The sequence below is a fragment of the Pleurodeles waltl genome, chromosome 4_2, assembly GCF_031143425.1.
Source record: "Pleurodeles waltl isolate 20211129_DDA chromosome 4_2, aPleWal1.hap1.20221129, whole genome shotgun sequence".
NCBI lineage: Eukaryota > Metazoa > Chordata > Amphibia > Caudata > Salamandridae > Pleurodeles > Pleurodeles waltl.
Window position 1 is genome coordinate 744564185 of NC_090443.1, and position 22947 is coordinate 744587131.

The 22947-nt window shown below is 43.7% G+C and overlaps 1 protein-coding gene across 1 annotated transcript in view; it reads left to right on the forward strand.

Annotated features, from left to right (window-relative positions):
- Positions 1 to 22947, forward strand: part of LOC138293267 (pneumococcal serine-rich repeat protein-like) — a 335396-nt gene that overhangs the window by 27114 nt on the left and 285335 nt on the right. The window contains exons 3-8 of the mRNA XM_069232401.1: positions 5242 to 5508; positions 9077 to 9331; positions 10499 to 10768; positions 14155 to 14415; positions 20490 to 20753; positions 22353 to 22613. Of these exons, the coding sequence (XP_069088502.1) occupies positions 5242 to 5508; positions 9077 to 9331; positions 10499 to 10768; positions 14155 to 14415; positions 20490 to 20753; positions 22353 to 22613 (1578 nt within the window). The remainder of the gene's footprint in view (positions 1 to 5241; positions 5509 to 9076; positions 9332 to 10498; positions 10769 to 14154; positions 14416 to 20489; positions 20754 to 22352; positions 22614 to 22947) is intronic.

Consider the following 22947-nt stretch of genomic DNA (forward strand, 5'->3'; position numbering starts at 1 on the left):
ATTAAATGACAATGGCCTTACTGGTGAATTCAAGAAATGTAAGTTTGCACAGAACTGTTGTTTAGGAGTGTGTGAATGTGTGAAATTCGCCTAATTTGCTTTTGCATAATTATGGCAAAATTACATGTATTTGTGCATAATTACGAGAAATGCAAATCAGTTGGTTCACGCTACATTTTAGCACAAGGTGCAGGTCCATGTTAGCAGCTCAATATTTTGTTAGAACACCAGTGTTTGTCATATAGTAATTTGATCAAAATGGGAAAAGTGAGAACAACCAATTTAGCAGAGAACCATTTTGTCCTCTGAAACCCTCACAAAACATAGACAAAGAGGCCTAATCCACCTCTTTCTCAATTGTTTGATTACATTAACCCATAAGGATTTGAACAAAGTTTGTGTTAACATTTTTTACTTCCTAACTTTTATCTAGGTGCCTACTGCATCTTATTCATGACTATGCATCCAGTGCATACTGGGACTCCACTTTCACAACCAGAAAAGCACTGCATCTTTTGCTATAACACACATCACAATAAGACAATACAACAAGTCTGTAGCATGTTGCTAACTTGGTACTTCATTTAGGGCCAGATGTAGGAATATTCCAAATTGCGACTCGCAAATTGCAAGTCGCAATTTGGAATGCAGAAAGGTGTCTCAGACACCTTCTGCGACTCGCTATGGGGTCGCAAAGACCCACCTCATTCATATTAATGAGGTGGGTCGCAATTTGCGACCCCATAGCGAGTCTGGGCACTCACAGGGATGGTGGCCTGCTGGAGACAGCAGACCACCATGTCCGTGACTGCTTTTAAATAAAGCAGTTTTTTTTAATCAAAGTGTAGCCCGTTTTCCTTAAAGTAAAAAGAGCTGCACTTGGAAAAAAAAAACGAAACCTTTTGTTTTGGATTTTTTCAAGGCAGGTAGTGGTCTCTTGAACCACTGCCTGGTCTGAAAAAATATTTTTATGTCCAGTCACAAAGGGGAAGGGGTCCCATGGGGACCCCTCCCCGTTTGCGACTGGGTTACCATCCACTTCAAGTGGCTGGTAACTGCGATTCCATTTGCGACCGCTTTCGTGGTCACAAATGGAATTGCATAGCATTGCGAGTCGCAAATAGGAAGGGAACACCCCTTTCTATTTGCGAGTCGGAAATGCATTTTGCGAGTTGGATCCGACTCGCAAAATGCATTTCTGCATTCCGGTGAGGCTTTTGAGAGTCGCAAACGGCGTTTTTCGCCGTTTGCGAGTCGCAAACGCTTTCCTACATCTGGCCCTTAGAGTCTAGAGGAAGAAGTGTCTACCATTGGCATGGCAGAGTACTTTAGTACCACCAGGATGAGGCAATTTTAGAGATACCTGCCACCCCGGTGGACATCTCTTGCATTGGCAGCAACTGCCTCCATGGTGGTACCTGTGAATGTATTAAACGTTTGGCAGAAAGCTCCTTCAACATGACAGGGATGTACTACAATCTTTTGATTTTTTTTTTAGTTTTCAAAAACAAAATCATAAGCTAGATTTTGTTATTGAAAATAAAAAAAATGACCCCCTCTCTTTGAGAGTTGTCTCCATGCTTATGGGGGTAATATTGCAGTTTTCAATGTCCATTGCTGCTAGTTTTACCTTGCAGTAACAGGCGGTGAAAGCTTTTCATTTGTTTGCTCACTGTAAATGGGGTGGGCGTTCAAGTAGCAAAACCTCTGCCAGTGCTTACTTTGTTGAGCCATCAGAGGTGTATGTCGGGGGCAGTGCTTAATTTGTAAATACAGAGGTGCCGGTGCCCAATCCCTACTCTTTAACATGCGGCTGCTGCAATTAAATGTGGGAACAGGGAATACTGAGGCAGCGTAATCCTGAAGCCATCTCAGGCCTCTTCAATGCATTTAAAGACCCTCCCTGCCCCTTCTGCTCACTCTAACAGCTTTCTGCTTTCTTCCTTTGTGATGCTTTTTTGTTTTTCCCTTACTCCGTCTTTCCCATATGTGTCATTTGCTCGCAGCAAATGCTTGAGGCAGAAGAATAAGCCCCGGCACTCACAAATAAGTGCCGGTGCTCAGCACCGGAAAAAACAAGCACAAATTAAGCACTTGTCGGAGCAGAGGTGGAGTAGCTGATATACTGAACATCTGACCTGCTCTAAATGAGGCGGGCAGACCTTCCGTTTGGCAGTGAGGGTACTCTGTCACCTTTGCCACAGCGACCCTCTATGCCAATCTCTAACTCGGACACTTGGTGTGTGAAACATATCTCATTTGGAGGTGCGTCAATGATATTTTAAAATTATGTGACAATCTCGATTTCTAATCTACAATTTAGTGAACACCTATGCAAGATTAATAAAAAAGCAGGACATGGAACAATTTTGGAATGCTTTCTGATATAACCATTTTGAGGGGATCTGCCCCACTGCGCATCTTTCAGGTTCTGGAATTCCTTTGAAGAGTCGCATGGGCCTCACTGAGTTTGGTAGACAAAAGCCACTCTATAGGAATGTACTTACCACATTTGAAAAAAATGTGTGTTTTCGGGCATTTTCAACACACATAGAATTATACGTCTTAGGCAGTCATTATGTACTGCATGGCGTTTAACAGTTAAGTAATGATTTCTAGGCTAGTGGCCTATTTCACAGCTTCCAGGAAATCCGTCATAGCTGAAAATAATACAGCTTTATTGGTTTAAATGACCCTGGCATTGCATTGTTAAAGCGAGTATCATGTCACCTGCCTGTAAAAGAGATGTTCAATAGAAAGGTGGCTTTAAGTTTCAGTGAACAAGGTATTTTTCAGTGACTGGGACACTATTGTTCTGTAGACAATATTTCTGTTGCGAAGGCATTCCAACAAACCCGCCTGGAAGCAATCACCTATTTGCATATCAAATTCAGTGGATATTGATGTCATATATGACAAAATCGTCTTAAATACTTTTATTCACAGAACGTGTATATTACACATTAGGTGAAACTTAATATATCTCTTTACGTCAAAATATCTTTTTATTGTATAAATGTAAGTATTGTACTTGGGCTTATGCATTTTAAAGCCTGGTTGTTAGCAAAAGTACTGCTAATGTTTGTTTTTTGGTCTTTAAAAAAAGTAATATAATTACCCTCAATAGTTCAGAGGTTATTACCAGGAAAAACGCACAGGTAATGTTCGGGTGTACTTAACTTCAAATTAGGAGTCTGCTGGTTGATTTAGGTCAGTGCTTAATGTGTAAATAAAAACGTGCCGGTGCCCAAAGCCCTCCTCTGAAACACGCGGCTGCGGCAATTAAGTGTGTGAGCATTGAATACTGAGGCAGCGTAATCCTGAAACCATCTCGGGCCTCTTCAATCCATTTACAGCCACTTCCTCCCCTTCAGATCACCTTTGCAGCTTTCTGCTCTCTCCCTCTGTGACGCGTCTTCGTTCTTCTCTTCCTCCCTCCTTCCACGTGTGTCGTTTGCTCGCACCAAATGCTTGAGACAGAATTATTAAGTGCTGGCGCTCGAAAATAAGTGCCGGTGCCCCGCACCGGCTCAATTTAAGCATTGATTTAGGTGGTTTTTATCAAGAGAGGAGGTGTGGGTACAAGGTCAGGCCCCACAGGTTCATAAGGGAGAGTTCGTAAAATGGCCTTGTTGAGGGTGGGGCTTGTGATCCTCTGTGGAGGAGGGAGCGAGCTCACACAACCCCATCCTCAGTGCAAATCCTCTCCCATCCTGCATGCCACTACAGGAATGAGCAGATATGATACAGAAATCTAAATAGCACGCCATAGAGCTAATGTTCTTCTGAGGTAATCGGTGTAGAGGTGCGTACTATAATCCCACACTTTAGCCCTTACTGTGGCACTGGGCAGTAAACATTATAACAAAACATGTGTATTTTTGAAATATGGAAGAACGGTTTGAATCAGTACAAGCATGCGTTAGTTTGTCGGTGGGAACACAAGGGAAACTTGCACTGACTAAGGGAGGGGCTGTTTTTCCTGCTTCAGTGCAAAGTTGTTCCCAGCATGCTGCTGCTAAATCGGCCGTGGTGGAGGCAGCAGCAACTGGTACCGAGGAACTAGCAGCTGAACCGCAGGCATGCCACCAATCATGTGAGGACACAGATCAACATGGTTTCTCTTGCTCACCAGTAACCTTAAGGCTTGAATCCCCTGTGATATCTGATTGCACACAGCAAACCTGAAAAGAAAACCGAATAAGGCAATGATTGCTGCATCAACTAAGAGGGGATGGATCAAGTAAAGGAAGTCGAGGAGAAAACCTTTGAGCTGAGTAGCGCACGTAATACAAACTATCACCAGTGTCAAAACAAAGCGCATCTTTTAGTGTGTGTGCGCTACAAAAGATTGATGAATGCCAAGCGTAAGATTTCTAAGAGATGATCCCTGTGCTCCCAGAAGCCAGGTTTTGCAAAGCACCCATGGGGAATTTCTGAGATTTGTAGGCTTTGAATTGTGTCCATAACATCCACAAAACCAAAGTACTTTTTAGGTTTTTTTTTAGAATAAACTTCAGGTGGTGATCTTAGTGGCAAACTCTAACATTTGACAAAGCTTGTTCAGTGAATTGTTTTGCTATTCTAGGGATATGCCATGCACCCTGCCCTTAATATCCATGTACAAAAGGACTACTGACATACAGTCAGAAGGGACCCTCGAAGGGATTCTCTGAACCTCAAGTCACATCCCACAATCTCAAACCCCTGCATGCAGAGTAAACAACCTTTCAGAAGAAGTTGGGGGTAAACACAGTAGATCAAAATATATCAATGTATATATACATATATATATATATATATATATATATATATATATATATATACACACACACACACACACATATATATTTAAATATAGGTTAATTTATTTATTTATAATTTATATAATAGGTTAAATATATATATATATATATATATATGTATATATATATATATATATATAGATATATATATATATATATACATGTTCACGGTACATAGCTGTGGAGATAGTAATAGTAAATCTTTCTTCTTCTATATACACTTACTTTTTGACATTTTTGTCTTCAAAGTTTTGTCCACGATTTTACTATATGACAACATTTCTGTGTTCGATATTCAATAGTACAAACAACAAATCACAGAGAACGGACACCATTCACTGGTGTGGGTCAAGAAACCAGGGTAACTCAGTGCCACAGTTATACAGAATTGTATTTTACAATGCTAACCCAGCATACTTTTGTCTTTTGTTCACAGACCTTCAAATTACGAGTGTGACGTCTCCCACGTCAGCCCAGCTCAGCTGTAATTGGGTGTCGTCGTTCAGTCTGGTTTCCTACTTCATGCTAGACCTGAGGGTGGTCAATGACTCCAGCATCCCGCCGGTGAGCGTGTACACAACGCTGTCAACTAGGTCCAGACTAATCCAGGGCTTGCGAGCTGGGACACGTTATAATGTGACTCTGAAATCCTTCGGCTCCAACAGTGCGGTGCTGGCATCAACATGGTCCCAGGGACTGACAGGTACGTTTGAGGGCGGTATCTTATCGCAGCCTATAGGTGCCCAGGGTGCTTGCACAGATGTTTCCAAGCGCTATGATTTCATGAATGGCACAACTCTTCTCTTAAGTGAGTCTCCATTGCTTCATCTGTATCAGTTTAAGACAACAGGTGATTTTAGGGGAGGGTATCACAATATCGTTGTCAAAATATCGTTTGGCATAAATATTGTGTCGCCCTAAATATCGACTACAAAAACCTTGCCTCGCATTAACAGAAATAACGTACCAAGTGGGCCAAAAGTTTTGTGAACAATGTTCAGGACGTGATATTTATGTCAGACAAGATTTATGGGTTTAATTTTCTGATATATAACTGATTTTTAGAGGGAGGAGGTGGAGATACTGCATCCAGAGTACTGAAGCCACCTATAAATAACTACATTCATTTCCAGTCTGTAAGGCCATTTCTAGATTATTCACAGGGGCAAAACACTATCATACGACTAAATTATGATTGATGGAAAAGACTCTTACTTAAACTACTATCCCATTTTTAATTTTATTTTGCATTCTTTAGTTCAAAACTGTGTTTATGTCCCACCGAATGCATTAAAACAATTTATGTGTTTTTGAAGGCATTAAAACAAGTTGTATGTTTTCCCTCATTCAATATATTAGCACTCCATATTTGGATGCATACATGTCAGTGGAAGAGACCACGTATCTAAGCAGAAAGATGTCACGATGGACAAAACTGACTTAGCCAAATATTTTACTCAGGGAAAATGGATGTCTCTACATTTTAACATGCAAATCGAAAACAAGAGTGTTCACATGATATATTTTGCTTTTTCATCGACTAAAAGAGTTATTAAATCACTGCCACTCTTCTCTATTCTGCTGTGTTTTTCATTTTTAACTGAAACAAAATTTGAGCTTGCATCAGTTTATGCCATTTAGGTCTAGCTCATCGAGCCATCGACAAGTTAAAGCCAGTCGTGGTTTCAGGATAGCCACAATAAAGATGCAAAAGGAAAGCAAATGTAATAATGCGTTTCACTTGCAATTATTTGCATTTTATTTAGTTATTATGAACACTAGACTGGATTTAGCTATTCAGTGTGCTAAGGAGCACAGACCTTGTGCTAATGCCATGATGTTTGGAGTGACTTATCTTTCAGCAAGCTCCTAGCAGTACAAGGGAGAATCACACGTCGACACAGGTGTGACTGTATAAAATACCTTTGAACCCATTCCACGTGTGACCACAAAAATTGCCTTTTTTTCAAAGGCCACATATCATAAGGGTTTCCTCATGGTACTTTCATGTTTGGCTTCAAGCTGCTCATGCTCTTTCAGTCGCCCAGTGATGGAGTTCTCATCCATGCCTACTGGCTCCTAGACTCTTTAGCCCAGATTTACTAACATTTTGTGCTGGGTTTGCCTTACTTCTTGTGGTATTTACTTTCCAAGGAATGTTAGCCAAAGTACCTACAGGTATGCATTACTTTGCACCACTTTGTGTCAAGATGTTGTCCTATTAGTGGCACAAGGGCATTCCTATACAGCCACCAATAGATTTTGATGCAAATCCCTATCTACTAACATTGGTCGATTGCAATTTATGCTAAATATGTACACCTCTTCGAAGCAGGCATAACTGTGGAGTAAGTTGTAAAACTTCCCATATGTTGCCATCTTTGCATGTGCGCTGCATTGTACACCACACACACAAAGTGGGAAAAGCAGCAAAGTATTTTTTTTGTACTCAAGTGGGCATTAGGGTAAGTCATCTTGTTGGTTTCAGCATAAAGGTGAGATTAGTTAAAGGTTAGGTACATCCGCAGAGCATCAAAACAGGCAATTTCAAAGATTCACAATGTTGTCATTGATGATGAGACTCTTTCGCCTTTTTTCCCTAAAATTAACAATCACCATCATCTACAACAACATAGGGCCTCATTACGAGGCTGGTGGTCGAATCGCCGCACTCCAGGTGGTCGGACCACCACATCACGACCGCCAGGGGACCATATAATTCCTGGCAGCATAGCAGCAGTCGGAGACGTGCTCAGCCTGAGTTTAGCGCCACCGTGCTGATTACGAGTCCAATTTCAGCCATCCTTTTCATGGTGGGGATCTAGTGCTGGGGGCCACAGGGAGGCCCCTGCTCCGCCGACAGCCATGTCCCCACAGGGGGGGACTCTGGGGCTCCCCTGCCCAGCACCCTCGGAATGCACACTGTATGCTACGACAGACAGTGTGTATTCCAAGGGTGCTGGGAGAACCCTCTGTTTGACAGCATTGACATCTGCTCCATGAGGAGCCAAGGCCAAATCCACTGCACAGTTTCCACTGGGCTGACCAGCGGAAACTTCAGATTTCTGAAGTTTCTGCTGGTCAGCCCAGTGGAAACCTTGTAATAGGGCCGGGGGGGGACCGCCAGCTTTGCTGCAGTCTCCTCCCCACGGGTCTGGCGGTCTGGTTTTCGGATCGCCAGAATCATAATGAGGCCCATAGTGCCTATTGTCAAAAACTTATGGCCTTATTATGGGATAGTCCATAAAAAATGTGGTTGATATCTTGACTGCCAAACCTGTGGTTTTCCCTTTCACTTTAGAATTGGGGGAACACCGTATTTCAGAAGACAGATCCTATAATGCCTTGCTTGGCAGTTCCAACCAGAAAACAAAAGAAATTACCTCCATCCAGTTAGAGAAAACTTCCAGCATGTCAGGGACATTTTTTTCAATTTTTCAATAATAAACTCCTGTTTTGAGAGTTTGTTTTTGCTGGGCGGGTGCATTTAACGTTTTGCCGACTCATCAAATTTACAGTGCCTTCAATGGCACTGGTAATTCTGCTGAAGGCGCAGACTTCACTGCCTGCCTGGTGGAGAGGTGTACATACGGAGGTCGGTCTTCTGCCAGGGCAGCAGAGTTCATCCCTTCACTGCCCAGGCCGACCGACGAACCGGTTGCCATGCCCTAAATGATCCCTTAATTTTGTATGGCATGACCATACCTCACATTTCACAATTTGTTCATTATAAAGTGCAGTGGTAAGAAATGTAGTAAATATTGACACAGTGGGATGTGGTATTTTTTGGGTATGGCACTGCACCTCAGAATTGGTAACATATAGCAATACCAAGTATTTTCTTCATGTTCCAAGGCGCAAATGTCGGGCTAAAGTGTCTTTTCCCCTCAAAAATACTGTCAGCTTTTACCTAGCAAAAATCAGGGTACTGGGTGGAAATTTATGCGTGTGAATCCTGATGTGGTAAAATCACTTATCTGCATCCTTGGGTTGATTTTGGACTCGAAGGAGAATTTTGCCTTAAGAAAATAGAGCTAAGGAAAGGGTTACACTCCTTGCATAATTCCACATAATTTTGCGTGTAATTCTGCACACTTATGCTACAGCAAATTACATGAGTTACACTCTCCCCTCAGAATGAGGACCTAAATGATCAGAAACCTTAGGTAATTCTCAAATGTCAGGAGTGTAAGACTGGGTATTATTTTCAAAATCCACGACTGGTTGGGTGGCTCCACTGACGAAGAACTGTATTATTATTTTTTTTTCAGTGCCTGCCACACCGCAGATTGTCCAGGCAAACGGCATATCCAGCACACAGATCACGGTAGGATGGTCTCCTCAAACAGGGGCTGACTTCTACTTCCTAATGGCGACATTGGGCAGTACGGCCATCAACCGCACCTTCAGTGCACTGAGCGGCAGTGTGATTGGTCTGCAGCCCACCACCGTCTACACCCTGACCTTGTATGCTGTGAACACCGCTGGACCCAGTACAGGCAGCAGGAAGATAACCGTGCTCACATGTAAGTTTAATGGTCACGCTGTGGTTGGGATGCTGGAGGACAAAGGATGCAGTGCCACCACTGGCTGAAAAGTGATGCGATTGTTAAGCTTGGGTTTGACTATATGTAGGACCTAGCTTGTAATTAACACATGTGAAGTTGTGTGAGCTGTCTGAACTTTTATTTGTAAGAATACACGAACTGACCATAAAGTGCCTATTTGTCACATGCGAAAGTATGTATAATGTACAGCAACACGAGTAAATCCAGGACAGTAAAACCACATTTAACAGATAAATCAGTTGAAAGTATCGGATTTTTGCACACTATGACTGACATCGAATGCTAGTTAATTCTATACACAACATGCCTACATGATCTAGAAAATATTATTCAACTAAAAAAAATGAACACCTCTATTAGCATGTTAATCTGGCATCATCACTTGTAATTAATGCTTGCATGCTCCATGGTGAAGGGGAAACACAAAGGGGCAGATTTACAAGAAAGTGGCGCATCGGTCCAGATGCTCCACTTTTCTTGCAACCTCCTTGGCCCCCCTAAAAACTCCATGTTTGCGTTGCATTACAATACGGCAAACCATGGAGCTTGTTACCACAACAGCGCCGACATTTTTGACACTGCTGTGGTGCTTTGCTGCACTAGTTTCAAATATTTTGATGCTAGTGCAGCAAAATACAGACAGGCCCGTAGATTACTATGGGTGAGTCACTTTAACGCCTGCCCTGAGCAGGCGTTTAAAATAACAGAAAAAATGGCACAATGAAATCTTGAAAATGTCACTGCACCATTTTTTCAGGTCTCCCTGCGCGGAAACGCCCCCTTTGCATATATTATGCCTGACACAGGCATAATGTGGCGAAAGACATGCATTGCTCCACTTTGTAAATATGTCACAGGGGAATGGCCACCTTAACGTTGCCTTAGTATCATAAAAATGATGCTAATGTGTTGTTAAAGTGGAGCTAGAGGATTGTAACTCTGCCTCAAAACATTTTACTAAAGTTCACATTGAAATTTGACTGTGATGAAAAGTTTCTATGGTACAGAATGGATTGGGACAGTTAAACAGCTAGATTAAATCTATCCTCAATGGAAAAGACCCAATATTGTAAATGCTTGAAACGCTGCTATATTCAGTAATAAACATATTTGTGTCTGTTTCAGTGACGCCACCGCCTACTCTTATCACACAGACGACAGTCAACAGTTACTGTGTGGCTTTGTCTTGGCGAGCTGTGGATAAAGCCCTCATGTACGGGATCTACATTTATGAGAATGGTGATGTCAACAATTCCCCCATCATCAGGAAGACCACCTCCACAACAATCATTTTGGATAACCTTCTGCCGTGCACCAAGTACATATTTGGATTGGTTTCATATAATTGGTTCTATGTTGCCGGTGAAGAGAATCGGGTGCAGCATGAAACAGGAAGTGAGTATGCGTTTCATCCTTCCTTTGATGCGTTACACCACAAGTTCAAGCAGGGAGAATCACTGGTCACATATGGAGCTGAGATTCTTCCAAGAATATCATTTTTGGACCTAAGATTACATTAGTACTTATTTCACAGCAGGTGTGCACACATGTTTAGCAGTGAGTTCCAGTTAGCCGTCTACCTTTAAAATATGTCTTAAAGCATATACACTATTAGGTTCCACTGAACTTTAGAACGTCAATGGCTATGGGTTACAGAGCAACTTAATTTGCTAATATCATTCAATACTCATATTTAATTTACTTGTCGAAATGTAAATCTTTTGCAACGTTCCCTTAATTTCAATGGAGGTGAGCATGAGGAGTAGGTAACCTTGCTACATGGAGTACAAATAATTGTCTATCCCTAAGGAAATTAGCCTTATACTGTTTAACAGATTATCTACATTGGCAAAGCTATTGATCAAAAGTATAAAGTCCATAAGGCCTTTATTAGGAGTAAGAGAAGCACAATATCGCATAGTTGTGTCCTAGAGCCATTAGGCCATATCATGTAACATCAGGGCTTATATGTCAATCTCCTTGGTACCCAGAGGATCCAAAGAAAATCTCTGGTGCTCTCCCACTGGTAATGCCTGGTGACAGAGCAAAGTACAAAACAGAAAATTCACTATTAAATAAAGGAGAAGTTCAAATAGCTTGCCAGAGTTAAATGAGCTCCACCCATCACAGCAAATGTGCTGCTTGAGCAAGTGGAAGTAGAGGAGTCCTACACACTGACAGGTCAACACAGGGTAAATTACTTTCACCACGTTTGCCACATGCATAAGTCACTTCCTTCCTCTCTAAATAATAGATTGCTAAGCATTTTACTCCATGTCTGTTAAGGTATATAACATCAGACAATTACTAGGAAAACAAGCAGGATTCCACTCTGGATTTCCAACAATATTTCAAAGAATGTCCAGCTTCCTACCTTACATCATGATAGGCAATAGGAATAATTATTTTTAAACAATGACATATGTTTGGGAAATTGTTCAGTAGTCCAATCAACAGAGGTAAACCACCTTCTTGAAGATTTCTTGGCTCACCTTTGGTAGGTAGGCTACAGAAGCACTAACTTCTCAGAAAAATACACATGTTGTGTTAAGGGCATCTGAACAATCAAAAAGGATGCAGTTGAATAAGGAGCAAAATGGTTCAAACCATATTCTCTGAGAGGAATACCTAAAAGGAAGTTAAGCAAAATATCAATGAATGGAAAATTATAGCATAAACAACATTGCTAAAAATAAAGTGTGAAATCAGAGAGGGAGAAAATATAGTTACTTTATCTAGAATGTCCACTCTGCTCCTCTGATAGGCACATTACGCTAAATTGCCAAGAGTTTTAAAAGTTGTAGAATCTAAAATAATGTTTCAGGTGAGTTACACAGGGGTTGACCCCCTTTGTAAATGGTTTTGGGTGCATTCATCAACATTACAGGTCAGCTCTGTCTTTCCAAGCATATCAAGGGACAACAACGATGGTAGGATTCCTCTGGCTTCAGGGTACCCTTCAGATCCCAAATTACTGGTCTTCAGGAATAGATTTTGAGAGTCCAGTCTGTTTGGTGCAAGGTACTCTGCGGTCAGCACATCTCTGTAGGCCCATGACTTTTGTATCATCACATCACTCCGTAAATTGGGCTTATTCTACCAGGTAGTTTTCCCAGCAGAGACATGTCAAATATCCTTCTGAAATAAGCCAGGAAATTGATTCCTTCTGTACCAAGGAAATGTCCTGGACACAAAGGTTCAAGTGATGAGGAACAATATCTTCCAGTGTTTCCCTGGGAGGTAATAGAAACTACTTTTGCAGCTACCAGCAGCCCTTTTTCTCCTTCTGGGTCTAGTCAATTTTTCTAATGTGCCAATGGGCTTATCAAGGACCTTTAAAGGGGAACTAACCAATATTGCATGAGCTACCCCAAACCAATCTGTAAAATATACATTCACCTAACGCCCACTTTTTAATTCAATGTGAGGAAGATTGTGTGCTTACTGGCGTAAAATCTAATCACAGAATCCTTTTTCCTTTGAGATCCAAGGTGACATTGGAAACCTTATAGTAAGAAATTCAATCCCACCTCCACCTATTACTAACCAGTCCACTCTACCTCAAAGGATTCTGGTATCATCAGCAAATACAATCCCGGGAACGCTTGCTGGGTATGTGAGACGCTGGTTCTACCATAGAGCTGTACTTGACAAGAAGTGTGATCAGCTATGTTCATTAACAAATGTCCAGCCATCAACTAAGGATTTCTTCCCTTCTTGGTTCCTGGCCCTGTGTATGTGTTCCTTTTGAACCCTGTGGGACAGGTGCCTTGTGGGAAGACTGTTGGTGTATGCGAGGCAAACCTGGGCTTGCTGCGTAGCGGTGTAAAGAATTTGTCAAAAAGCCTTTCCTAATGTATGAATCCCATTAGTACATTGTAATTGGATTGCACATAGAGTGATGCATATGTAAAGTCTGAAAACTAAAATAGACAGTGTTTCAGGCGTTATTGCACATAGTATATTTTTGGTGGTGACGGCCTTTTGCCATGGCTAAGACACAATTCAATATTGAGTTAACATTTAATTTACAGAGACATGGGCTCTGCGTACATGCTGTCTGAAGGGGAGAAGCGGTTTTCATTACTGGCCCCTCTGCATCTGGGAAGCTTGTCTGTACTAATACTACTGAATTACGAGGAGAGGGGTATTAAAATTTGGATAGCGCCTGGAAAAAGCCAAAACACTTCTACAGCAGCAAGAGCTGTATAAATATGCTTAAACCATTTAATCTTTAGAGAGCATATGGTTTTTTTTCCTGTTAGGCAAACCTCAGTCCAGAGTAAAAGCCTCAAAGCAGAGATCCACATTTAAAAAAGAAAACAGGGGAAACATTAAACACTGATGTGGATCCTGAAATGGGTTTCCTATTCATGATCCTCTAGGTCCCACAGAACAACGAATATTGCGCTTGACTTACATTTTCGTGCTTTACTTCGAGAAGTTATTCTGGTGTGTGAATCAGTACTCTTCGAAGTACCTGGTGGGTAAATAAACATTGAAGGACTAACACAGGGCAATCACCCCAGCATCCTCAGGATCTCACCTTCAATGTACTGAAAGGAGCAAGCTGTAAACCTAATATGTCAATATTTTGGTAGGCTAGGTGCCAGTACCAAATATGGTGCACACTTCACTGTCCTTCAATGTTTGATTCTGTGATAAGACCCGGAAGAAAAGCTAGAAAGCGACAGTTACATGAGATACTGGAAAATGAGACAACCTTTAATTCCATTTTTGTTCATAATTGTAATTGTTACGATTTCTGTTTTTCTCACCAGATATTGATTCAGTTCAGGGACTTGTCCTTGAGTACACTGACAACCTTCAACCTGCAGTGGCAACTTGGAACACCTGCAGAGGTGCAACGTCATACACGGTAACTGCTGAATCTACAGCCGGGGACACTGTAACCTGTGAGGCGACCAAAACCAGCTGTGACCTGGTAGGACTAATTTGTGAGAAACGCTACCAGGTGAAAGTCGTAGCAGTCACAGACAACTGCATAAGTGATGCTCCAAACACTGTAACGCTGGACACAGGTAAACAATTATATGTTACCTGTTTTACTGTTTACACTCGTACATATATTTACTCTACTGTGTAAGGAAATTGTGTGCCATACAAGCTTGATACCTTAGTCACTCTTCGGAGAAGCAAGTCACAAACTAACCACCCTTTTCAACCTAGGAGTGAGGTAAAATTTAATAGAATATTTATTTATTTATTAGGAGATTGGAAATAGCTGTGTGTCACCTTTTGGTCATTTGATAGTTCTTAAGCTGTACAGTACGAAGTTCAGTGGAAAGAGAGCCCAATTGGGAAAAGCTGCGCCCCGTCTGATTCTCTTTATTATCTGCCCCAAGTATTAGGATATTAGTTGTATACAAGGAGAGCAGACATAAGAGATGAGTCCTTTAATCGCAGTAGGGCAGCACATTTGAACATTCAACCACAGCAGAAGAACCACAAGACAAAAACAATTAATGGGCAGCAGAGAAAAACAGGTAAATCCGATGAGCAAGCATATGAAAGAGGAGAAACAGTCAATCTGTCTATACGTGGCGATGGAACCTTTCTTAGGCTTAGCAGCGAAAATGTGAAAGACAAAGGTTGAATTATAGAGTTAGGTTCTCAATTACAAGTGGCTGCTTTTTACCAACCCATTTGCAAACAACTGTTTGTGCAGGAATCGCAATGACAAGTGGCAGAAATGTAACTGCACCCTGTGGGTACTGGATATAGAGAGTAGAAATCAATGTCCCCCTTGCGCAATGGGGAAGAATCTAAAAATAAGCAGAAAGAGAACATCTATGTGGATACAGGATAAGCTCATGAGGTCAAATCTGAGAATGATGGAGCTGAAATAAAGCAGGCTCGTGAGCAGAAAACGAATTAATGTCACAACTATTACCGATCAGTGCTAAACATTTGTTTAGATGACAAGCGACTAAAACTGTTGCATTTGAACTTTAGTTCCGGTAAGTAGTGACTGAGACTAATGTGTGATATTAGCATATCATAGAAACAACAAAACTCTCAAGTAAAATAAAGGTTAAATCAATCAGTACTTGTATGGAGTGGCTTGTCACCCGAGGGGGTATCCATGCACTTGCTGCAGGTGTTATTCGAAGAGCCAGGTTTTTAGCCCCTGTCTGAAGTAGGTCAGCACTGATGTGGTGTGGAGGAGAAGAGAGTTCCGGGCCTTGGCGGCAAGGTGGGAGAAGAAGCGTCCTCCTGTGCAACAGTGGCATATTCAAGGTATTTTTCTGAGGGTGAGGTTTGCGGAGGTGGGCGGTTGGTGGAGGTAAAGGCGGTGGGTGAGGTAGGTGGGTCCTAGGTTGTGGAGGGCTTTGTAAGTGTGGGTTAGCAGCTTGAAAAGGCATCTCTTGTGGACTGGGAGCCAAGTGGAGGTCCTTTAGGTGTTGGGTGATGTGGGTTCTCTTAGGTAGGTTGAAGATCAGTCAGGGGTCTGCGTTCTGGATTGTTTGGAGTCGCTGCAGGAGTTCAGAGGCAGTGCCAGCATAGAGTGTGTTGCTATAGTCTAGACAGCTGGTGATGAGGGCTTATCTCACTGTCTTCCCTGTGTCGGGGTGACCCATTTGAAAATCTTGCAGAGCATGCTGAGCATGTGGAAGCAGGCACAGGGGACGACATTTACCTGTTGTCTCATAGAGAGTTCACTTTCGAGGATTATGCTGAGGTTCCTGGAGTGATCCTTCAGAGTCAGGGCTGGTCCTAGTTCTCCCAGCCACCAGGAGTCATTCCAGAGCGTTGAGTCTCCTCCAAAGACCAGCACCTCCGTTTTGTCTGTATTGAGCTTCAGGAAGTTAGCCTCCATCAAGGTGGAGACGCTCTTGTCATACAGTTATAGAAGTTTGTCTTCGTTTGGGTGGGGTCCGTTGAGAGTGGGAGGATGAGCTGCATGTCGTTGGCGAAGGAGATTATGTTGATGTCAGGAGCTCTTACAATGTCTGCTAGTGGTGTCATGTAAATGTTGAAGAGGGCTGGGTTAAGTGAGGATCTTTGGGGAATTCCGCAGATGGTGTGCTTCGCTTGTGAGATGAAGGGGAGAGGTTTAATTTCTGGGTGCCTCCCAGGGTGAAGGATTCCATTCACCTGCATGCGTTGTGAATGATCCCCATCTGGTGAAGTTGGTTAATGAGTGTGTGGTGGGAGACGGTGTCAAAGGTGGCGCAGAGATCAAGTAAGATCAGGGTGGCTGTTTCTCCTCTGTAGAGTAGAGTGGGGATGTCATCTGTTGCGGTGATCAGAGCTGTCTCAGTGCTGTGATTGGCTCTGAAACCTGATTGGGATGGGTCTAGCAAGTTGTTTCTCTCCAGGTGTTCGGTGAGTTGGTGGTTGATGGTCTTCTCCAGGACTTTGCCGGTATGCGGGAGCAGGGATATGGGACAATAGTTTTAAAGCTAGCTGAGGAATGTTGTGGGTTCTTGAGGAGGGGTCTGATTTCGGTGTACTAACAGGCTTCAGGGTACGTGGTTGTGGTGAGCAATGTGTTGATAAGGGTGGTGAGCTGGAGGCTGATCCCGTTTCTTCCGAGGTTGAAAATTCTGTGGGGTAAGGGGTCAGTGGGAGCCCCAGAGTGGATTGAGCTCATGCTGTTGGCAGTGGTTAGTGTACTGACCTGTTTCAATGCATAGAGTGGGTGGTCGTGTGGTTGTGGAAGTAAAGAAGAGGGATTCCGGGGGTTGGGAGTCAAAGTTTTTGTAGATGGTTTCTATCTTGTTGCGAAAGTTGTTGATTAGGGCCTCGCAGAGTTCCTGTGAACGGGTGGTGGAGTTTTCGACTTCAGACAGGTAGGCAAACTCTCTGACCATGGTGAAGAGTTCTTTGGTCCTGTTGATGCTGGCTAGGTGGGCTAAGGTGAATGTTTTGGTTGTTTTGATCTGGCCATGGTAGTCTTTCAGGGCTGATTTGAAGGTGGCTCGGTCTGTGAGGTTCTTGCTCGTGCACCATCTTCTCTCTAGTTGTTTACATTTGCATTTTCCCTCCCTGAGTTCTGATGTAAACCGCCACTTTGCTTTATCGTTTTGTGGGTCTTAGCTTTCTTGAGAAGGTCGACCTGCTCAGCTGCTTTGGCAATCCAGTTGGTGAAGTTCTGTACTGCCTGATCCACATTGGCAGTGGCGTTGAGTTGTGAGTTGCTGAGGGCATCAGTCCAGTGCTGCAGGGTAACCTTGGAGCAGCCATGGGAAGGGGATTTGTTGTGGTGCGGGATGGTGCAGCGGGGTATGGTGAAGTGTACGATGGAGTAGCCAGACCAGGTGAAGTCCGAGGTGTGGCTGTATCTGACTGAAAGTGAAGCTGAAAGTGAAGATTGGGTCAAGTGTGTGTCCTGCTCTGTGTGTGGGGTCGGTAACCAGTGTATTTAGGCCAATGCTGCATAGTCTTTCTAGGAGGTTGGTGGAGTTGATGTCTGCTGTGTTGTTGAGGTGGAATGTGTGGTCTCCCAGGAAAATGTATGTTCGGATTCAATGGCGAACAGGGTGATTAATTCTGTGAATTTGTGGCTGAGGCTGGTTCACGGGCCCAGAGGTCTGTAAGCGAGGGTGCCTTTAATTGTGGTGTTGTCATTGGTGGGGAGTTGGAAATTCATGATCGGCAAGGTTGCAGCGTTGGTGATGGCGCAGGTGATAGATTGCTTTTATATTATGGCAATGCCTCCTCCATGTTTGTTGGTGCAGTCACAATGTTTCATTTTGTAACTAGCTGGCTTAGCCATAGCGATGTCTTCGGCAAATGCAGCGGTTATCCAGGTTTCTGTGATGAAGGTGGCTTCGGGGGCGAGGGTGGAGATAGTATACCAGATTTCGGTTGCGTGTTTGCATAGTGATCTGCCATTGATCAGGATTGTCTTGTTAAGGGCTGGTGTCGGGGTGTTGGTGGCGACTGTGTCCAGGCAGGCAGTGAATTGGCAGTGTGCGACAGAGAATGGTCCCTTTTTGTGCTGAGGCAATATGAGGTGGCAGTTGACATTGTGTCATGGGTTGAGTGCACGGAGATCCTTGGAAGAGCACTTCTAGTAGTGAGTTAGACCATGGTTCTTGGTGCTGGGTGCAGTCCATGCATGGACGGGTACAGACGTGCTTGTCTTTGGCATGCCTTTGGCGCACCTGTGGCGTGCCCGCTGTACAGTTGTGAAGCGGCCTTGACATGCAGTCCTGGAATGTGGGAGGGACTGGCAGGGGAAGTGGGAGGGCAGGAGCGACGGGTAAAAGGCATGGGGAGCAGGAGAGACAGGAGCCAGTGGCACTGTCAACCACTAAGCACACTAAAACGTATATAGCAGTAAGGCAAACTATAAGCAGTAAGAAAAATAACTAAAACCAAAAAGGCAACAAGAAAGCCAGAAAAAGACTACCAACAATGGTCCAAATGCCAGATACAAATAGCAAATATATGTGCATCTAATACTGCTGGAGCATTGAGATAGGTCGGGCTGACTTCAAGGCCTGAACCAGCAGCCTTGTGGGCTACAGACAAGACTTTTACCACAGAGAGCGAGGCAGCGGGGAGAGAGCACCAAGACAGGGTCTAGGCTACTCAACTATAGCTCTCGCAGCAGCCTCCATATGTAGCCCTGGAAGGTGGGAGGGCTGGCAGGGGAGATGGGAGGGAGGAGTGGCAGGAAAAAAGGAGCGGGGAGCAGGAGAGACAGGAGCCAATGGCACCGTCAACCACTAAGCTCAATAAAATGTATATAGCAGTAAGGCAAACAACAAGCAGTAAGGCAAATAAATAAAACCAAAAAGGCAACACGAAAGCCAGAAAATGCTGCCAACAATGGTCAAAGTGCCAAATACAAATTGCGGTTATATGTGCATTTGATACTGCTGGAGCGCTGATACAGGTCAGGCTGACCTTGAGGCCTGAACCGGCAGCCTCGTCGGCTGTAGGTAAAGCTCTTAACACAGGGAGCTAGGGCGAGGCAGCAGGGAGAGAGCATGCAGACTGATGGCTAGGCTTCTGTTGTAAAAAAAGAGGTTTGCCTAGAGCCAGGCACCATGATGTGTGACAAATGTTAAGCAAGCTGAAGAGTAAAGTATGTAAGGGAATAAAGACACATGACTGAACTCCACAAAATGGGGAAACACCAACAGAAGCTATAATACAACAATACAAGAGAGACAAAGGTGGGCAATAGCCATGGGAAACAAAGGACAATCTATAGAACAAGCAGAATCAGCAAAGTATGCAAGAAAATGAGTTGATTGGATTTCTTAGAGTTCTATGTCACCTAATTATTTTCATGCATCTTTAATTGACACCTTTAGGTATACAATTCTAAAGATTCAGTAGAAGATCCCATAGTAACAGCCTCTATAGCTGAAGACAGAACAAACTAGTATATATTTTATTTAGGGCAGATATCAAGTCCTGGCTGGTCAGTTCCTCCCTTCCTTTTGCTATGTTGCTTAGGCTTTCAGCCATCGATCACTAGAGTTAATTCCGACATAGAGCCAAATGTCTTTCTCTACATTGCATATCAGTACCAGGCCCCTGCTTCCACCAAATAAGACTACCATGATTTAGTATTGATACATTTTACCCTAAAAAGCCCTCTTATAAATGCTTTAGAGTAAATTAAAACTAGAACAGCGACAGGACCTGTGTTTTAGGACACTAGGCCTTTATGGATTGCCAATGGTATGACGGCAGATAATGTTCGTCAATAAGGATCTTTTGTATTAATGTTGCAACATTTAAAATCTCTTATTTTAACTTGTTTTGTAAACAAGAAGTTCTTAGTTTATCTTGCAAACAGCTTTCAACCTATGTAACAGTAAGTGACGTATAGTAACATCTAAGTACAGGAAGTGTAGAATGTACTCTCTGCTACTGTAGGAAAGAATAAACATTCCAGGTATTCTTGATGGTGGAATGTATAAGCAAGTGTAGTCTTTGTCGTTGGACACAGGGTAGATTTGACAAATGTCGGCACCAGGTGAGCTCAGTTGCTTGTGTTTCTTCCATTAAGTTGTCAACTCAAAGCTTTCCATTGTCGGCTGATGGTGGGGAGGGGTTGATATTGTTTCTTCCTCTAACACAAAGTACTGCATGATTAACAATGTTTTTCTCCTGTCTCTTCTGCCAGCTCCATGCGCTCCTGAGAACATAACGGTGACACACGACTGCCAGGTTAACATCATATACTTAAGCTGGAATCCTGTTGTAGATGCAATTTCATACACAGCCACTGTGTTGGCGCCAGATGGAAGCAGGGAATATTGTTACAACAAAGACGACACAACCTGCTTCTTCATGAATCTGATGTGTGGGACGAAATATGAGCTAACCATTTATGGATTTGATGGCTTGCGGAATGGCTCCAGCAGTATTCCAATTGCAGTGAACACATGTTAGTATAGCTATCATCTATGCCTGGCTATAAGTCAGATATTTACCCTGTGGCCTTGCTGCATAATTTCATTGGTTTCAGAAAGTCTAATATCCTGTGGTTAGATTAGCCTTGATTTACAAGCCTAGCTCATATCCCACCAATGACCACCAGTTCAGCAACTTGCTCTTGACATCCCACTTTCAATCAATCAATCAATCACGATATTTATAAAGCGCACTACGTATCCGTTAGGGTTTCAAGGCGCTGAAGGGGTGGGCGTGGGGGGGGGCGGTGCTGCTATTGGTCGAAGAGCCAAGTCTTGAGGAGTCTCCTGAAGGTGAGAAGGTCCTGGGTCGGTCGCAGGGGGGTCGGGAGGGTGTTCCAGGTCTTGGCGGCGAGGTAGGAGAAGGATCTGCCGCCTGAGGTCTTGAGTTGGAAGCGAGGAACGATGGCGAGGGAGAGGTTGGCAGAGCAGAGTTGGCGGGAGGGGATGTAGAAGTTGAGTCTGTAGTTCAGGTAGGTGGGTCCAGCGTTGTAGAGTGCCTTGTGAGCGTGGGTGAGGAGCTTGAAGGTGATCTTCTTGTCCACGGGGAGCCAGTGGAGGTCTTCCAGGTGGTGGGAGATGTGGCATCGGCGGGGTACGTCGAGGACCAGTCGGGCGGAGGCGTTTTGGATGCGTTGAAGTCGTCGGATGTCCTTTGCTGGGATGCCTGTGTAGAGTGCGTTGCCGTAGTCTTTAAATGCAGGTGATTTACTTTCTTCACAAATCCCGATCCTGAACTGATCCTACCTACCATTAGGTACCAGTCTTGTACTGTGCCTTCCTTTGTAAGCCTTGGTCATGTTTGACGGCTCCACAAATGCCTTGGGGTGAAAGGGTTGCGCACCAGTGAAAATTAACAGTATGTCTCCAGCTGTGCTGCTGTGAACTGGCGATATCCCGGCCTGTCTTGGGTAAGGTGGCTGTGAGTGCAACTAGATGGGGGCTCTGACCCACTGAATACTTAGAACCAGTCAGGTTTTCAGGCTATCCACAAGGAATTGATGTTAATAGATGAACATCCATACGGAATATCAATGTGAACTCTGCATTTTTTGATGTTCTAAATAGCCTAATGGATTTTAATATTCAGTTGTTCCAAGTGCTTAGTTTGAGCCTGTGGTTGTAGGTTTGGACCACTGGCACTCATCTTTTGGGTCTGGGTTTTAGTTTACATTATCAGTCTTTTATCCAGAAAAAGGGAGACAAAGGTGGGGAAGGGGAAAAGGAGGAGGAAAAGAAGCATGGGAAAAGGTGACAAAGGTACAAAGCAGGGATGAAAAAGAACCAGCAAGAATGAGATAAAGGGATAGGGAGTGAATGGTAGTGGTGAAAGAGGCACAGGGTTTAATCAAAACTAAGTTGCAAAAATATTTGGTAACGCTGATGCTCAGCAGCACCAGTGGCAGGCTTGTGAGAAAACAATTGGGCCTCCACTGGTAGTTCCATCTACACTAGGCACCTGTTGGTGTTCTTTACAGATTGCCACTTGCCAACTAATCAATCAGCTTGTGACTGTGATTACCCAAATCCATAGTTTCTAACATGCTGTTACCATTGTCCCTGTTTGATTCTAGCACCTTGCGATCCACAAGATGTACAAGGGATCCCTGACTGCATGGGAAACCTTCTGACAATCTCTTGGACGGAAGCCCCTGGGGCCTTTTCCTATGGAGCAGTGGTTCTAGGAAGCAGCGGCACCATTTACAACTGCAGCACATTCAGAACCAGCTGCGCCATCACCGACCTGCAATGTGGAGAAAGCCTGTCCGTTAGCGTTGTGGCTTATGATGACGAGTGCTCCAGCGCCAAGAGTGTTAGTGATGACGTGGTCACAGGTACATGACATCCTCCGGTCATTTTATCTCAGAAGGGTAGCAATACTACAGGTGTTTAGTACGAGTCCTATCTAAAGAATTAGGCCTTCATTTTGACTTCGGCAGTCTGTTTTGCAGACCGCCGAAGTCACGCCCGCCACTTGACCGCCAGTGTTGGGGGTCTTCAGACTGACATATTATGGCTGCTGGCTGCTCTCTGCCACTATTTGGTGGGGAGGCCTCTAGCAGCCATACTGGCGGTCGGCAGTCTAGTGGAGCTTGCTCCGTCGCCACTGCCACGTCACCACAACACCGCCCGCCGTATTACTACATCGTAGACGGTGTGGTGTTGTGT